This window comes from Onychomys torridus, chromosome 20 (assembly GCF_903995425.1).
Source record: "Onychomys torridus chromosome 20, mOncTor1.1, whole genome shotgun sequence".
In the NCBI taxonomy this organism is placed as follows: Eukaryota; Metazoa; Chordata; class Mammalia; order Rodentia; family Cricetidae; genus Onychomys; species Onychomys torridus.
Window position 1 is genome coordinate 10,910,293 of NC_050462.1, and position 19,867 is coordinate 10,930,159.

The window sequence follows — 19,867 nt, forward strand, 5'->3', positions numbered from 1 at the left end:
TGTTTTGCTACTTGCTAAACTTTTTGGTAGCGTGCCTTCCTTCTTGGAAGTGTCTCAATCCTTTTGATTATAGCCTTAATGGCAAAGCCGGCAGTTCTGGCTCTTCTTTGAGAACCATGTAACAACTACACATTGTTTAATATTTCCCATTTGTAGCTGTGAGGGGCACATTAAAGAAGAAACACATCTCAGGGTCAAGTCTCGCTACTTTAAACTCCACTTAAGACAAAGTCTTTAATCTGAAAGAATTATTCAGAAAATAAAGGGTCCTTGAAAACTGTGCAATCTCTTTTTCCCTAAGAGAATTGCATTATAAAATAGTAATGCTTCTTGATTTTTCTTGAATTTCTTTAAAGAATGGACCCACTCTCAATTGATATTTCATCCTAACAGGTCACATTTTTTTTTTTTTTTTTTTTGTGGGAAGACTATGTCAGGTGGATTTAGCTTTGAAGTACATGAGATCACTATGGTATTTTGAGAACCAGAAATAGACCTGACTCTGATAACTGCCTTTCTGAATTGAGCTGTTTGAGAAAAAAAAATCACTTGCTATCTCTGCATTTTTTTCCACAATGAACAAACTGGAACACTTAAGTAATTAACGTTCATTGTACTTTTGAAACTTTGCATTTTATTTTATTCAGGGAGCTAATAGGAGGAGGAGATTTTCAGTGACTAGAGTTTAGAGTTTATTATCTAAATTCCAAACCTATATAATGATAGTTTTTATTAGTGTTTCCAATTTTAACTCCTGAAATCTTGATTGAATCCCTTTTTATGAGATGAGATTAAAGCACTTGTCTTATAGACTTAAGTTGCTTTGATGGCTGTATTCTTTAATTAATGCCCCCCAACTGTCTTGTGGTTGCTCAAATCATTTAGTTAGAACTTGACTCCACTAGCCATGTCTGCAAACTGCCTTTCTCAGTTAGTGTTCCTGCCTTCTGGGAGAAGGAGAATGATGACAGAGAATGTAGACTTGACATTGAACCTATCCTCAGCCCTTCTTTTCTGGGTCTAAAGACTTCATAGTTCCTGACTTAATAGAGTCTCTATGCTTAAAAATAGGTACATTCATAATTTATATATTTTTGAAAATTAAAAGATGTTTGCTTGCCTTTAAATCTTGTACTATTGGTCTCTGAATTTCAGTTTGCTGTGGCAATAACACCAAGAATATACACTTGTTGCATTTAGTAGTTATTTCTAAATGCAATGATTAAAAACATATGTCATGACCCACTTACATGGTTTTTGCTTTTCACAGATTGACAAAATAATGAATTCTATTGATGTTGGAATCAACAGTGAACTTGAAGAGATGAATGGTAAGAATATGAGTAATAAACTCTCTTCTACTCTATGATTAATAAATCTGCTTAAGAAGTAGCCAGAAAGGGATCAAAATCCTTAGATAATTCCATATTTTATCATGATCCAACAACCATCACCTAAAAACATCAACTGAGTGTATTGATTTGGCAAATTGAGAGTATTTCCCATGTTGCTATTTTCTGTCAGTTAATATTAATTAATAAAGCCTCAACTTTAGGCTGAATGTGGTAGAAAGCACTTCAAAAGAGTGTGAAATCTGATGATTTAATATGCTATTTTTCACTCAGTGAAATGTCCCATTTATCCTAGCAAAAGTAATTAACTTGTAGGTCTTAAACACTATTTGGCAAAGACTGTATATCACTCATCTTTCATCCCATACTGCCTGCCTAACAGAGTATCTCTCAAAGAGTTTGTTTACCATCACTATTTAATATTCCATATTCTTGTTTTCTCCTCTACAATTACAACTCAAAGTAGAAGGCCTTTTGAAACCGTTTTGCCAACTTTTTGCTTAATACTGATAGATGGTGCCAAATACCAGATATCTGTGTCTTTACAACTCATGCTGTTCACACTAAAGAAATTAATTAGACTCCATCGTCAGAGCACAGCCTAGAATCAGTTGGATAAGGACCTTGCCTAGCAAGCAAGATTTTAGGGGGTACTAGACAACATCGTCATCCAAATAGAAAGTATTTTAATGAGATAGTTTAAATTTTCAAAATTAATACTCCAAATCAATGGTGAACAAAGTATCAAAATGTAAATAAAGACAAGCCATAACTGCCCTGGGGTCATTTAAAGTCTCCTGCTGTCATTTCCAGAGTGGCTCACAACAGCACGTGCCTTGTCAGGGAACAGAAAGGACCATGGGCACTGGCAAATCAGATGCTCTTTGGCTGTCAGAGCTGCAGGACGTCTCACACACACTGAGGCTCGGGCGGGACTATTGCTCCTCCACAAGGAAGCCAGCTTGTCACTCAGTGGTGCAGATGAAACAGTGACGCACCATGACTGCAGCCTGGTCACGTGTCTGGAAAGATGGGAGTGGGGTGGCTGAGTTGGGAGAACAGAGACACTCTCCCTGCTCAACCACAAACTTCTGCCTCTCATATCCTTCCCCCATCCTGTTATTGCCTGAGAAGGAAAGTCTATATTAGCTCAGTCTATATCCATATCAATCTCTTTGGAGATTGGCAGCAAGTACCAAGACACGCATATTACTTTAAACCTTGATACCAGGTATATCTGGAGCTCCCACAGCTAGCTCGATAGCATAATGACCATCTCCGTGTTAAACAGGGAAAGTGCAAATAGTCCTTTTGTGGAAAAAGCATGAATTTCATAGCAAAAGCACACACACACACACACACACACACACACTCACACACACTCACACACACACACACACACCCCAAATATAAAAGTCTGACGTCTTGTTTCAACAGTCTCAATTGCCATATTTGAAACATTATGAAAGGGCCCCAACACCCAGGCAGGGGATTGGGATCTGTCCCTGGTCTGTGGGCATGCTTCTGGAGTCCAGTGCCTGTGGTGTGACACCTTGCGCAGCCTTGGTGCAGTGGGAAGGGGCTTGGACCTGCCTAGGCTCAGTGTGCTGGGCTCTGCTGACTCCCCATGGGAGACCTCGATTTGGGGGATGTGGGGATGCGGGGTGGCTTGGGAAAAAGGGCTGGGGGGTGGGAGGAGGGAGGAGGGGGTCTGTGGATAGTATGTGGAGGGAGTAGAAAATTTCTTAATAAAGAAAAATAAAATAAAATAATAAAATAAAAAAGAATATGGATGATCTTTATGTCATCTCATTTGATATAATTCAAAACAGTGAAAAGGAAAAAAATGAAAGGGGCCCCAATCTTACCATCTCTAAAATAATGGAGCAAACCTGACATTTCAGTATTAAACAAATCCATGACTGTCGCTGTCAGTTTTCCACGTCTCCTTTTGCTGGCTGACCCCCCCCCACCTCTTTACTCACTAGTTCTGCAATGGCATTGAAAGGAAAGCAGAGACACCATCCCCAAAGAATCATTACTATTGACAAGGGCTGCCTCGGCAGCTGCATTAGTTGTGCCTCTTAATTACACCCTAATTATCTACTAAGGGATTGGCCATAGCATGTAACATTCCAGTTGGTCCTTAGGCTGGTCACAACAGTTGTAACAGCCTGCTGCCCCCTCTGCCTCCCTCCCCCACACACCCAAACCAGACTTTTCTAGAGGAGTGCTAGCAATCACATGATGATGTGTCACTCCACAAGTAATGTTTGGGGTACTGGGTGTGAGTGAAAATCACAGCGTGATCAGAGAGTCAGATAGACGTGCATTCAAAGTTACAGCCTGCTGCGGTCTACTGGCCACTTGACCTTGGCACACTTAGAATGAGGATACTGATAGAGGAGTGTGGTAGACATGTGCAGTAGGATATGGTGCCAGGTACGTGCAGATGTGTGTTAAATTTTAGCTCTCATCTTGAGCTACTGTGAGGAAGATTGTGTTTAACATGATGAATATACAAAATAATAACAACAACAACAATAATAATAATCATAATAATAATAATTCCTCTAAGCCTTTTTGTAAAGTATCTTATAATATTAGCTATTTTTATAACCTTAACATCAAATTTACCTTATTCACTGGAACTATCATAGTTTGTCAACTAGAATAAAAATCCACTAGACATACGCAGTGGTGGTGCATACCTTTAATCCCAGCACTCGGGAAGCAGAGGCAGGTGGATCTCTGTGAGTTCGAGACCAGCCTGGTCTATAGAGCGAGTTCTAGGGCAGGCACCAAAACAACACAGAGAAACCACGTCTCAAAAAACAAAAACAAAAAAAAAAAATCCACTAGACAGCTTATAGACAACCAGAACCACAGAAGGCCAGTTACGTTAGGGGAATTAAAATGTCCAGAGAACCATGACAAAGAAAAGAGAGAATATCTATTTATTGATTAAGTGAGAAGAAATACTACATTAGAGAATATGGGTTATTAGGACTAAGAATTTAGCTTGGGAAAGCCACTGAAGTATGAGTGCCTGGCAGTAACCAAGTTTATGAGTATTAGTGGCATTTGTTGCTTAAAAACTCAGCGGAGGATTTCAGGAACAAACCTAAGTAATGGAGATACACGCGGGAGCATCATAGACATCCCATGTCCCCTCATGTTCTGCTTCAGCATTGTTATGTGCCCCCCAAGATCAAATATATACTTATAAACAGTTGTAGACCAAGCAGAAAGTTGGGTCCCTCTCATCATCAACCCTAAAAGTCCAAAACAGCTCAAGTGGGAACACTGTGAATCACATGACAATGTCATGATATAATGGTTCTACTCAATGAAACCAGTTTCCTTAGGGGGAGGAAATCCTCCTCACTGATTATACAGTCATTTGAAGCTTAGCCAGCAAGCTCAGCTGTCTGAGACTGAGGTAGAAATAAAACCAAATGAAACTTACTGAATTTATTCTCGGTCGGTCCTCAGGTTCTCATTTTGCACACACAAGCATGGAATTTTCACAAACATTTCTGGTGTCCCACTTGAGGCCAGATTCAAATGCCAAACAGATGAGTGCTGGCAGTAGAACGCAGTGGTATTGACCACTGTGGACTCTCTATGCCCAGTTGTTTGGCGCTGTTGGGTATATAGCATGGTGTGATGGTGTGTCTTATATCATCGTGTCTGTACATGCTAGACTGGCATGCATAGAGTTGTTCCAGAGTTTAGATTTTGAAATTAAATGGTCCTGGCTTCAAACTCCAATTTTTCAATTGACTGATATTTTGGCCTCTTAGATAACAACTTCCTTACTTATCAATTCAGCTTCAACAACTACCTCATAAGACTGCTTCAAGACTACTTATTGCCACTTATTACTTATTACTACTTATTGCTGTTCTGCAATGGCCTAGAATGTAGCAGGCGATCAATGAAGTATAAATTCTCTTGTCTTCTTATCTAAGCATGCATGACGTACCTTTCTCATTAGAGTGCATGACATGGAAAGACGTTTGGAAAAATCTGGCTTGTCTTTCTGATCAGCAAAGATTGTAGCTGGATGTAAGGAGGTGGCCTCTTGGTGGTTTTCATGTAAAATTGTCCTGTGAATTTATTACTGAGCCATTGTCACAAGAGAGCTTTACGGCTTCAAGTTCTCATGCTTTCTGAGAATCAATTGATAATCTTCTTGATGAGACTGAGACGCACTAAAGTGGCAGGAACAGCCATCTCTTCAGGCTGTTCCTGTTGGTACACAGCAGCAAATACCCAGAATAACCATGCACTAGACGACACAATACCAAGGTGGCCGAAAAGTTTGTGAGTGCTTCCTGCCTCTAAATAATTTCCATGAAGACTAAACAGACTGCCAGTGGGTGATGTTAGGTTGAAATTACATGACTAAAAATAACATTTTATTAAAATGCTATTTTTATGTTTGTTTATTGTGTGTGTCTTTGTGAGTGCATGTATGCGTGTGTGTGTGTGTGTGTGTGTGTGTGTGTGTGTGTGTGTGTGTGTTTGTGTATATCTCTGTGTGTACATGTATGTGTGTGCATATGTATGTTTGTATCTGTTTGATATGTTTGTGGGTTTTGTGTCTGTGTGAGTGTGTGTGTGTATAGTTTTTGTGTAACTGTGGGTGTATGTCTATATGTGTGCTGTCTGTGGTTTGTGTGTGTGTCTGTGCACATGTATGTGGTGTGTGTATATCTGTATGTGTGAATATGCATGTGTGTGTGTGTGCCCGCACGCACAAGCGCGTGCAGTTTAGGGCACTAGAGGTAGCTCAGTGGTTTAGATCACTGTCTGATTTTGCAGAGAACCTGGAGTCAGTTCCCAGCAATAACGTGATATCCAATAACCATCAGCAACTCCAGTTCCAAGGATCTGGCTTCCTCTTCTAGCCTCCAGGCACCAGGCACATGCATGGTACACACATAAACTATAGACAAATACATATACAAAATAAAATAATTTAAAAATATATGTTAAGGATGCATTTTATATCCTGCAAGTTAAATTGCATCTAAAAGAAAGAAACTAGGCTGGGTGGTGCATGCCTTTAATCTTGGCACTCAGGAGGCAGAGCCAGGTGGATTTCTATGAGTTCGAGGCCAGCCTAGCCTACAGAGTCAGTTCCAGGAAAGGCACAAAGCTACACAGAGAAACCCTGCCTCAAAAAACCAAAAGAAAAAAAGAAAGAAACAAACAAACTAGCATTTTATCTCCTAAAAATTTCGTCTGAAGTTTAGTTATAAATGAAAACTACTCAAATGAGGGTGTAGAGAATTTGATTACAGAGTATATTGTATATTGGATAGATGAATTCTAGGTCATTTACTGAAAAATACATAGTTCTGTCAGCAAAGATAACCTACTTACTCTTGGTAAAGGCTAATCATCACCCATAAGGAAGGCTTTAGCGAGCCTGAAATCCTTCCTAAAGGACAAGCATAGTGGTGAGATGTGTCAGGGAATCACAGCCTCACTGTGCCCCTTGCTTGGGAAGTGGGTACACATACCCTGATCGTGCTTGAGAGCACAAGTAATGATCTACGAGTCGCTTGTTTTCAGAGGAAGAACTTTCTTTACCTGCAGTCATGTTCACTTTCCCATGAACCACTAACTGAACATGAAAGCCTCTCTCGGAAATGCTTTGCAACTAGCATATTTTATTTTTGATTTTATTTCTTTTTACAGTACTATTTTTAATAGGACCAACTGGGGAAAGTGGGTAGTAGAATACATTAGCAGACGAGCACACTATTTTATCTAAATCCAGAGATTTATTTTTATTGTTATTTTATGTAACACTTCACCGAATGATTTAGTCATGTAGTTTGGATGGGCTAAACCAAAGGAATCACTCAATAACAGAATATTTATGTAAGAATTTGAATTACAGTAGTTGCTCGGCTAACCTATATCAACTAATGTTTATCAAGAGGTCTGTTTAATAAGCCGAACAATTGTGCTTAGCACAGCAGACACCAGAATTTAGTACTATACATTCCAACTAAAATAACTTTTACAGTATGGATTTTTTTATATAAGATCTTTATTGACAGATAATTCACATAGTATACAATTTTCCTGTTTGCACAATTTGATAGACTTTAGTCCAGAATCCTCATAGGCCCATGACACCATCACCACTTCCTTTTTTAGAACATCACTGTCTTCAATTTCTTTCTTTCTTTCCTTTTTTTTTTATTTGAATGCCGTTTATTGAAGGAGGGGGGAGGTCTTAAATACAGGCTTACAGCACAATGGGAGAACCCCGGAGGGCAAAAGTTTGCTTCTGATGTGAGTGTTAGGATGTGGCTTCCATTCTCTGATTTTGAAATTGCATACCATGGTCATAGGTGAGATTAGGCATTTCATAAGTGTGAAATAGTTGAATATATTCTGTGGCCTAATACTTCTTAGAACGTGTCAGTTGTTAATAAACAATACAGTGAGCATACATTGCTACAGTTCAACAAAATATCAAATCCTCTAGAAGGGGCCTGGAAGGTTGAACATGCATCATCATCCACCAATACTGGAATGCTTCCCATAGTGTCTCTGATATGCACTCAGTCAGGATCAACCAGCATCTGCTTACATATTTTTATTATTACTGTGTATGTATGTATGTGTGTGCATGCGTGCGTACCCATGTTCATGTTGGTGCTGGTGTGTGTGTGTGTGTGTGTGTGTGTGTGTGTGTATGTGTGTGTGTGTGTGTGTGTGTATCTTGAGGAAAGCTGTAGTGCTTATGTAATAATAAAAAAAAACTTGCTCATTCACAATGGACAGTAGCAAGTAGTCTATATAAACAATTTAAAAATAGTAGCCTGCTATGGTGATACACATTTATATTCAAGAAGGGGAGGCAGGAGGATTATAAGTTTGAGGACAGCATTGACTACATAATTCCAGGCAGCCCTGACCTTCTTAATGAACCCCTACTTCAAAAAGCTGAGGTTAAAAAAAAAATTGATAAATTCTAGTCAATTCATGCTGAAATATTTTACAAATACTACTATTGTTGACTTCATATTAGTAAAATAAGAGGTGGAAGTGAGTAATTTGAAGGTACATAGTATATTTTCAACAGTCATAGGTCAACAAGCATATATGAAAAAGCAATAATAGTGTCTGTCTCTTGGTAAGATTGCTAGTGATTTTGATTTTTTGCTGTCATTTTCTCCTAAACTTACTGAAAACTTTACAGAGAATGTGCACTACTTTTATTTATTGTCTAAACTATTCAATAAAAAAGAAATACATGCCAATTTAGTAAACAAATATCATGAGAAACATAGAGACACATGCACAAGAGATAAACATTCAGATTTGAATGAAATTCCACTGCTATCTGTGCTAATAATTTGATAGCTATTTGATATTTGAATTCTGTTAATGAATACATGATTAAGTATTTTTATCAGATTTCAAGTCCAATGTGAGTTAGTAGTTTCAATGAAGGGATTCAATGGCTTGTTTATATTTCATTTCTATGTCACAATTTTAATTTATAGATTTATTTAAGATAAACTTTTCCATAACCCAGTGTTGATCACAGTGATACTTCCTGTGACCCATGTCCTAGGGTAAGGGCCTTGAAGTTCTTATCAATGTACACCTTCACTTTTTCATCTTAATGGTAATTTTGTAGACAGAACAGAATGGAAATGTGTGCAGTCACTGGAAGGACCAGTAAAAGGTCTAATTTTAATAATAATAATAATAATAATAATAATAATAATAATAATAAGAAGAAGAAGAAGAAGAAGAAGAAGAAGGAGAAGAAGAAGAAGAAGAAGAATTTGACAGAATGGTATGTGAAAAGGAATATTGTAAAACTCTGGAGGAATGCCAGCCCACGGTTGATTAGGTACTTGCCAATGTTTTTGATGTCTTCTCAAGTTGTCTTCTCATCTCCCCTCACCTACTACAGCATACATCCTCCCACTGCCTAATGAATAAATAGAAGGAAGAGGAGGAGGAGGAGAGGAAAAAGGCAAGGGGAGGGGAGGGAAGGAGAGGGCAGAGGGTAGGCAGGAAATAGGCAAGAACATGGCCCAGAGGTAGGACCAAATCAGAAGGTGATAGTTGGAGGCTAAAAGAGAGAGAGAGAAAAGAGATACTGGAGATGTCAGTTAAATCCAATCACTGTTGAAGCAAGAGCTCTGACCTCCAGGCATCTGCTTGTCTGGAACATCTTTAGTGTTTGTTCATATACCCCCTGTTTCTTCAAGATTTGAGGATACCTAGTTTATCCTCAGAGGGTATAACAGTGGCCATGATTTTCTTCACAGAATCTTCTATCGGCAGCTCTGGTTGAACCACAGACTTCTTTTTTTTTTTTTTTCATTGTTTCTTGATTTTTTATTTATTTGATATACAGTATTGTCTGTTGATTTTCCCCTTCCATTCTAGGTATTTTGTTTTATATTTTAAATGAATTAATAAGCATTCTTCTGAATTAAGTAGTGTTATCCTTTTTCAATAGCCATGACATATGTCATGTCCAAGATTAAGCAGACACTGGGTAGCATAGCTGCATGGCAAGCCTCAAAGGCAGTCTGGAGCTGATGCTCTTAGTTCCTAAGCTAATTTCTAAATAAATGACATGGAACCACAGACTTCCTGAAGAAAGACTTTCTACGTAGGTAGATGATGGCACAATCCCAGGTACTTGGCCAGACTTCACAGACCAAGATTGCCAGCTTTACTGGAGAGTTGAAAAATTCTAATTTCTCAGTGATGACTATAATTGATCTGTCACTCACTGTAGATCATTTCCTCTTTTCTTCTCCCTTACTCTGGGGCATAATCTTGCTTATTAGCAGGAGGGAAAACAAGGGGGTTCTTCTTCATTTTTATTTTCATAGAAACATTTGTAACATGATCGGGCTTACCTGACAATGATAGTAAAAATTACAGTAGACAGAATTAAGCAGTCATGGAAGACTGTGCTCTACCCTATTACAACAGGGAAATGAGGTTGACCTTAACCCTGAAGCAAGAGGGTTTTCAAGCACTGAGGCAAACTGCTGGACAGTACCAGAGGACATTTCAGGGAAGATTGCTTGATGCAGTTGAACCATCTGTGTTTGTTAATTGCCACTTATTAAAATTAGACTCCTATCCTTCCACGGAGCTTTGGAGATTATCTTACTTACTGATGGTTGTATTTCAAAGGCAGGACTCCCAGGACCTTAGAAAACACATTCCTGACTGATAAAATTTGAAGAGGCTTGGGGACAAAGCTCATATGTAAGGAAGGGAGCAGAACATGAATTCCTTAATTACAAGTTTTATAAAGCAAACACTATATAAAGGGAGATCAGGAGCCTGCAGTCAGGAAGAAACGTTAAGTTTAGTGAAGGTGAATGTCAGGTTAATACCCATTGGTAACTTGCTCTGTCTCTTACTACCAAATTTGTAAGGAGGGATTCACCTCCTTACTTGAGAGATGTATCTCATCACCTAGGACATCACCACCACCTTGTGCACTGTGCTGGCTAACCAGGCTGAATGAGGAGAATTGTGCCAAGCACCATGACCTCACTGATTATCATTGATGAGTATTAGGAGGCACAGGCATGCACAGGATCTTTCACAGTCTACAGTATTTTGCTCTTAACCCCTCTTTATATAAGACATATAGTTAACTTTTAAGGTTGCCCTTCATATGAGCCCAAACATCCTTCAAAGCATTTATGTTAACTCATATAATCCTCACAAATATTCTGGGACAATGTATGACTCGTCCCCCCTTTATAGACCGTGAAACAGAGGTGCAGAAAGATTAAGAAAGTTGGCCACATTCATTAGAAAGAAGCAGCTGCTGGATTTGAACTGAATCCCATTCCACAACCCAAGCTCTGGACATCAGTATTAAAGGGCTTTGCTTCGCTTGATCATTGTTCAGGCTTTTGCTGGGAATCCGACACCCTCACTCTCTCTTTATGATTTACTCAGAAAGGGCAGTAATGGGGTAAACTGCAAGACACGGATGTTTAGTGTGCCTCCTGTGAGCCTGCAGGGACCAGGTCAGGATCAGGGAGTATTGAAGCTCCCGGGCCTGAGCAATACTGTGGCAGCCTCTTAGCATAAAATTTCATAATGTTCTATTCTATGAATCAGTAATCAGATATTTTCCATAAAACACTGTGAAAGAATTCAATAAAGACATCTAGGGAAATTAAAGTAAGCCATTTTATTCCGTAATAATTCAGAGGGCTTAGGGAGAAATATCTATCAAGGTCAGAAAAATAGAAGAATCTTCAGTAGGGCTTAGGTAAGGTGAGGGAATTTTTTTTTCCTGAGCAAATCTAGAAGGTTCTCATCATCCTGGTGTTTAATTTGGCCTCCAGGCCAGAAAACTAGAGTTTCTTTCCTTCCCTGGTACCACCATTCCTGTACTGAGCTGTACCAACTAAGTCCTTCTTGTTTACCAGGAACCCTGATCTCTGTCTTAATTTTGGCTTGAAAAACAGTATATGTAATAGGAAGACTGCAGACTGGAGCTTGGGGTTCAGTTTGCTTTGTGGCTCTGTGGATTGAACCTGGGGCCTTGTGCTGCTAACCAAGTCCTCTACCATGAAGTTTTATCTTCTAAACTTGTCTTATAGGTGGGGTCCTTCTATATAGCCCAGGGTGGCCTTGCATTCTGGATCCTCATGTCTTGGCCTCCTGAGTGTTGGGATTACAGGTATCCTCTGCCAAGCCTAATGCAGACTAGCTCCTATTAGAAGATCTCAGTACTTCTTAACTGGCTAAATCCTCCTGGAAAAGACATTTTATCCATTCTGAGCTTCAGTATAAAAATAAGACCCTCCTTTTTTTTAGAGTTGTTTTAAGGATTGGAGATAATGTGTAAGAAGGGAAAAGTTGTATAATAAGGATTCTACAATTTATGAGAATTAGTTTGCATCGGTCATCCCCAGCAAACAAGCTCAGAAAAAAAAGCCCTTATTTTCAGGGCTATAAGAAAAGCTACCATGTGACTTTTCTAATGACGTGATGAAGATAAGGTTAGTATTGTGTCTAAAAGAAGATAAGGTCAGTATTGGGACTAACCTGAGGAAGCTGAAGATTGTTAATAGGAAGTTTGAAATGAACAGAAATGGGATTTTGAGGAGGAAAAAAATACTGTCCTTGAAGTAGAGAAGTGCAGTTTGAAAGGAAGACTTCCTTTGCCAAAGAGAAAGGACTGGCAACCCCGATTGCAAGAAGACACACATCCAGAAAGCTTTCTTGGGAGGTTGGCACATGTGTGTCTCCCGCTGAGTCATGTTGTTTGGGGCAGGAGAGAATGAGATAGACTAACCCAAGGAAGTAGACATCATTTTGGCTGCAGAAGACCTAAGGAGATAGCTAAAAGAGTTAACTTATGAGAGTCTGAGCCTATCCTTAACAGGCTGGTATGATGACTTGAAGGTTATCATGGCCTTGTGGTTTCTATCTGTCATCCTGCTTCCTTTAAAACATGGCTTCCATCTTTGATACAAGAAAATGTGTACAGTTTCCCCACCCCATCAATATTCCTGATAATAGACATCTTGACATGACTGGTATTTGAGCCAGCTCTCCACTGCTGTGACAAAATTTACCTGTGATATCAATTTAAAGGGATCAGACTTCCTTCAGCTTGCAGGGTAGGAGGTTTCCGTCCTGGTCAGGCTGTGCCACTGCTTGGGGACTGTGGGCAGGACAGAGTTTCTCACCTCATGGTGGTCAGGAAGGGGAGAGAAGGAGAGGAGCCAAGGTCCCAAAACATCTTTCACAGGTACGCACTACTAATGATATACTTCCTCCAACTGGCCTCCACCCCACCACCTCCTAAGTTTCCACCACCTTCCAGGAGCACCATCACTGGGGACAAGCCTTTACCATATATATTTTACGGGATTACTTAAGACCCAATTCATGATGGTCAGAGTTGCATTTCACTCTACTCACATACCATTGGCTAAAACTTAGTCACGTGGTCACATCAAGCTGCAGAGGAAGTTAGGAGATATATTCTTGTACCCCAACTTTCTATTATAATAGCCCAGTTATAAAATTCCACAACACAGAATGTTGTGTCAAACCATGCTTCCTTGAAGAAGATTGGCAGGGGCTGTCAGAGACTGGGTTTCTCGAGTACTTAAGAAAACCTAGTCTTGTCAAAGACTGCGAACTCCACCGAACTTTCTGGAATATTGTTTTGTCTGAGTTTTCCAAACATCCTGCTTTGACTGTGTCATAGAGCTCAGGTTGGTGATGAAACATTTCCTGAACAACTTATAAAACAATAAATTCTGGAACTTTCACGGTGCCTTTGCAGGTGTGCACAACCAGCCTTCTCCCATTTCTGCCCCATTTACAGATTTTGCTGCTGGTAGATTTGATACTTAGATGAGTAAAGGCTGTGTCTTGCTTTCTTTTCCAGGGGCTGTGAAAAACATCTACTGAGAAAATCCACTTAAGGGAGAAAGGGCTGATTCTGGCTCACATTTCAAGGGTGTAGTCGATCACAGTGAGGACATCAAATCAGCAGGAGTTTGGGGCAGCGGGTCACATTGCATGTGCATTCAGAGAGTGATAAATGATTGTACACAGCTCATCTTTTTCCATTATATAGTACAGGATCCCAGCCCAGGGAATGGTGCCACTTACTGTGGGTAGGTCTTCCCACCTCTGTGAACCTTGTCAGGATAATCCCCCTCTGGAACACCTCGAGGCCTCTCCTGGATGACTCTGAATCTCATCAAGTTGACAATTGAGGTTGAGCACCACTGTCTGTAATAGCGATGAGGATGAGGACTGCTGTTTCGCTATAATTGTTGCACAACTGTCCACTGTAAGCCACATTCCAATTACAGAGATGTTAAAAAAAAATAGAGTCAATGAAATGCTATTTGGTGTCATCTGTGCTCAGAGAGAGTGTTTGATATTTGCAGTAGGCTGCTTTCTTAATTCAAAGAGCCCTCTCACACCCATCACATGTATCATGGGTCTCCTCAAAGCCCAGAAAAGTCTCTCTTCATAGTACTTAAAGGTAATCTGCAAAAGATGAGGCTCTGTGCAGTTCTGAGTCCCCAGTCAGCAAATCACCTGCTCTTTCTAGATGCTGCTCTTTTGTACAGGTGGCCAAATTTGTGGCTTACAAGCCTCTGAGACAGTGTGAAGGGGTGAAGAAATGTATCCCAGAAGGCTGGGCAGAGAGAGTGGTATAAATGAGCTGCAAAATGGCTGACTGCCAGGCTTCCAGCTCAAGGAGCTCTGTTCTATGTAAAGAGAACTTGGCCTTGCTGAAATGAAGCTGCGGCCTCCTCAGAGACCGTATTAGACTAAGCAGGTCACAGGCAGGTATAACTGGCCTTTTGTGACGCTTTCGGATAATGACAAAATACATAGAAACTTCTACCTAAAGCTACAGTTCAGGAGAAATGTGAAATGTTCAGGAAAAACCAAAACCCAAAGTCCAAACACTCAGATTTCAAGCCATGTAAACCCAGATGTGAGTCCTGCCTATTGGTCCTTCTAAATGTAACTGTGGGCGAGAGCCTGGAACTTCTGGACCTGTTCTGCTTTCTCTGACTATGAGGGGTATCCTGCTTGGGTTTGTGTTTTACTTTGTCAACATGTCACAAGCTAGACTCATCTGAGAAGGAATTCAAATTGAGAAAATACTACCATCAAATTGGCCTGTGGATGGGACTGTGGGGTATTCTCATGATTAAGACTGATGTGGGAGGAGCCAGCTCACTGGAGGTGGTCCCACTCCCACCCACCCACAACCCCGGCATGATTCTGAGTTGTATAAGAGGCTGAACAAGTCATAGGAAGCAAGCCAGTAAGCCATGATCTTCTGTGCTAACTGCTTTCAGTTCCTGCCCTCGGGTTCCTGATTTCAGTTCCTGTCCTGAGTTCCTTTCTGACAGTACACCAAAAGCTGAAAAGAGAAATAAACCTGACCTCCCCACATAGGATCTGCTCTGTGTTTATCACAGTAATAATACACAAACTAGGACAAGAAACATCCCTGGTTTATCGCCAGGAACTGGGTTTCTGAATGTGAGGTGACTTGGCAGCATTGGCCTTTCAGCAAGCCAAGAACACTAACGGTCTGCAGTGTTACGTGTCTACAGCAGGGAATTCTCAGGGGCACACTGAAGCTGTGGGCCCTTCAGGCATCGCAGGGACTTCAAATTGCCTCTGACCTTCAAAAATACTGAATTAATGTACATTTCATTTCTGGTTTCCAATGACACTATCAATGGAAAGGCTTGATTACATAAACATTAATATTCATTCAATAAACACTTATTGAGTATTATATGCTAAGTCCTATGGATTAGGTAGACATGAACCACACCAGAAAGAAATGTGTTTATACTATGGGAAAGCCAATGTTCAAGCTCCAAAGAGTTATTCTGCCAGCAGGCAAGGTCAGAGTAAATTTGTTGTGGGGAGCAAATCAGCTATTGGAACTTGAAGCATGGAGAATTTTTACTTATAAGTGAAGAAAATTCAGTGCTTTCCAAGGAATGGGAATATACTGAACAAGTACATGTAATTGTTGGTTGAAAACTGCCTATTCTGAGAAAATAGAAAAGAAACGTAGAAATGTAAATTTCCCAGAAAGTGGTGAACCTTTAATTTGAAGCCTAGCTGTCTCAGGAGATAAAGCCAGAATGGGTTTAGGGGCAGGAGAGTGTCGGGATCAGGCAGTATTGGGGATGAATTCCTGTGGCGGCAGTCTGTAAGAACTGTGGTTGTTCATGTGTGCAAATGCCACATTAGACGAAATCAATATGCAGAGTGGGTTTTTTCCTTCTGTTTGCTTGTTTTCCCCTGTAGCACGGTCCTCTGAATTGTACTTTATGGCAGACTGGCTTGCCTGGGAGCCAGAAAGAGAGAGCAAGCGCAGTGCCTAGGGCCTTGTGGGAAAGATGTGCACTGGGGTGAATATTTCTTGTCACTTCTCCAAGGGATTTGGGGTTTGCCTGGTAGGAAAGAAACTGTCTGCCTGGGTTGCTAGTCCCCCAGGGAGAGGATGCATAACAAGACCAGAGAGCTCCAGGTCTGTTCTAGCCCAAGGCAGAAATTCTGCCTCATTACCACTTCAATGGGCCAGTCAACAAAAGTTAGCATGGCTTGCCTTCCAAAGGTTGCCATCTGTTCCACTTTGTACTAGCGCTTCACACAGCTAAAGAATTCCGAGATGAGAAGGCTAAGTAAGTTACTATCCCTCCCTTCAGGTGGGCTACTGGCTTGAGCCTTATTTTAGTCAAATGTTCCTGGGTACTCACTGGGTGTAAAGAATCTATAAAGGCAGAAGGAATCTAAAAATGTATTGTCTTCAGGAAGATTTAAGATTAAGCTGGGAACGGGGTGGTTCTCCACATAATAATATTGACAGAAGTCATTGACACCTATTTCCTTAGGCATACCCAGGGAACAAGACTTCACTTTCTGATGATGCTCAAGGTGGAAGGAGGATATGAAGGACTTAGAATTTTAAACTGATTATTCACAGGAAGTAATATAGACTTTATATTCATCCAAGATCAGGTGCATCCAGGGCATTAGGGCCGTAGACATAGACTTTTTATTCAGAATGGCCAGGACATAGCTTTGTCACTAACACTCCTACTAAAGACGTGAACCCAGAAAGGTACTTTCTCTGGCCTTAACCTTCAAAATGAGGACAGCAAATACCTACTTCAGAGGATTCCAAGAAAACGTTTGCCTAGTATGCTTACTTTAATGAACTATACCACAGGTAGTCAATGTTAAATAATACTAATAATTATAGTTTTATTTTGTTACTGTTGTTGGGTACATTCCCCAACAGAATGAAGGATTTGGAGCTTCTTTGCTTATTAGAATGTTCCCAACTAAAAAGTTGTAGCCTCAGGCAAGTCAGTCTCAGTGTCTCTCTCTCTCTCTCTCTCTCTCTCTCTCTCTCTCTCTCTCTCTCTCTCTCTGTCTGTCTCTTGCACACGCACATACACACACACACACACACACACACACACACACACAAGGGGAAGAGAAGGACAGAGGAACAAAGAGACAGAGACAGAGAGAGTGTGTGTGTTTTTAATTACTCATAAAGTGAGGGGAAATAGTTCTCTAAGACACACATGGGCTAGTATTATTATATCTAGCTGGAAGGACCTTTCATGAAACTCAATTCCTTTAAATAATGGATGAGGAAACTGAAAGACAAATAATTTAGAAGATTAGGCTGTGTCCTTTTGGCTCCCGTTCCACTTTTCCATAAATTATTACTGCAGGAGCCAAGACTGAGGGACTAGGCATCCTCCAGCCAAAGATAGCAAGCCCCAAACTAAACGATAATGTTCTGAAGACATCCCTCCACTACCATTGGACACTATATATGTTATGTGCTGGATGGGATCAAATTATCTTTGAGGAGAAGACAGCAGATATCTGGGAAGAGTGTTGGTTGTTCGCTCCAGTGTTGTTTTAGGAGTGAGGGAACTTAAACATGTGTGGTGGCCTGATAGCTTCTCTGAGGTCAGGTGCGTATGTCATTGCAAACCCATGTATATGAACCTGCTCTTCTACCGCCTACAAGATGTCAATAAACATCTTAGAAGAGCTTCCCAAATCAGGAACAAAATGGAAGCTGCAGGAGACATCTGTGATGTTCTGTTGCCTTGGTACAGCCTATTGAACCACTGAGAAGATCACCTTGCAGCATTGATTTCAAGTTTTAGGGAGAACATTGTTAAAGACAGACCCACAGCTCCCCATAAAGCATCTAAAAGACTCCAGAAAAATACACACGTGTTTGAAAGGTGCCCTGTTGCCGTTGCACTTGTTTGGGGGTTCCAAGTGACAGACACTATGGTGCATCAGTCATTTTCCATCAAGGGTAAAACAGAAAACTTGATCTGTAAGAAGGAAGCATGTTTTTACAGTGGATAGTGGATTTCGCTCACCTCAAAAATCACTCTTGGCATTTGCCTTGGAGACCTATTGATTTATGTTGTCTCTTGTTTCCATGGCGGCCTAGATTTGTCATACTTAGAAAAACAATTTTGTTTCCTATAGGTTTCATTTTGTTTTGAACAAGCAAGAGAACCATTCTGTGTTGGTAGCATAAATATGTGCCTCCAGAATTTCAGCCAGCACTTTCAAAAGGATACAGATTTATTTTTAGCTATATGCCCCTGCCTGAAAGGTTTATGCTATTAAACATTGATATTACTTGAAAAGTTATGCCCAAGGCATGTCATTTCATTCCCAGCTAGGAATTGAAATCTTTATGAAGCTTGCTGAAGATTTTACCGGGTCACTAAAATTGGGGTTTCTACTTGTATGCAGTGACTAAGAGAGATAGGTTTCTGTATTCAACTAACCATTCAATATTTATTGAACTACTAATATGTTCCTTGCATTATTCTAGATACTCTAGTGAGACCAGAGTATAGAAGACACCTTTTTACTGTTTTAGTTCCATCTTAACATATTTTACCCATGTGTAAAGTGACAGGGTCACAAAACTCACAAAGCTCTTGCCTTCAGGTTGTAAAGAATCTAGCTAGAAAAGCAAACCCATGAAACCAACTCCCAGACACTTTAATACAATATGGTAACTTCTGGAGGTGGGGAGGCAAATGTAGGGTACATTCTAAATGCTCAGGAGCAAGGGCTTATGAGAATCTGAGGGTATCTGTCTAGAGGAGGTGACCCCAAGCCACTTTAGAGAGGAACAACCTCACTGATTAAGTAGGGGAAACCTGCTTCAGAAAAGGCCAAGAGTCAAGGTGAGGTAACTTCCAGGAAGGAAGTACTGTTAGGGCCATGAAGTGCAAAGCCTGTTGGTCCTGGTCCTGAGAAGCTTATGCTACCTTCCCAGGTTCTCTGCAAACCTGATGGTTTACAAATTAAGCTTGGCAGTGTTTATATTATCATTAGTGACTATGTCAGAAGCTGGGAGGAACCTCACCTCTATACATCCTTATGTTTATGTTATCATTAGTGAATATGTCAGAAGCCGGGAGGAACCTCACCTGTACACATCCTTGTGTTTATATTATCATTAGTGATTATGTCAGAAGCCAGGAGGAACCTCACCTCTACACTTCCTTGTAGGATTTCTCCACCTTCATCGGACTGAGAAGTAGATTGTCTTTTGTCAATAGAAAGTGATGGAAGTGAGTTCCAGTTCTGGAGCTAAATTCCTGAAAATCCCTGAGATTTCTGAGAGCCCTGAAAGATCACATGAACTGAAGTCCCTCCAGTCAAGAAGGAATAGCACAGGGTACGGGGAGAGAGAGAGAATCCCGAGCCCACAGGGAGAGAAGGACACCTGCCTCTGTGTCCTCCAGAGTTACCACCAGCTAAGTACAATCATACCAGTGACCCCAGCCAGACCAGCAGAACTGTTCAACAGAGTCTTGCTCATTTTGCAAAACTGATACCAAGAGGAATGAAAGTGCTTATTTTTTTTAATTTTTTAAAATTTATTTTTTATCTAT

At 40.4% G+C, this 19,867-nt stretch overlaps 1 protein-coding gene across 18 annotated transcripts in view; it reads left to right on the forward strand.

Annotated features, from left to right (window-relative positions):
• Anks1b (ankyrin repeat and sterile alpha motif domain containing 1B) overlaps window positions 1-19,867 on the forward strand; it is a 1,022,809-nt gene that overhangs the window by 573,902 nt on the left and 429,040 nt on the right. For all 18 annotated transcript variants that reach the window (XM_036169508.1, XM_036169510.1, XM_036169509.1 and 15 more), the window contains exon 14: window positions 1,271-1,331. In XM_036169508.1, the coding sequence (XP_036025401.1) occupies window positions 1,271-1,331 (61 nt within the window). The remainder of the gene's footprint in view (window positions 1-1,270; window positions 1,332-19,867) is intronic.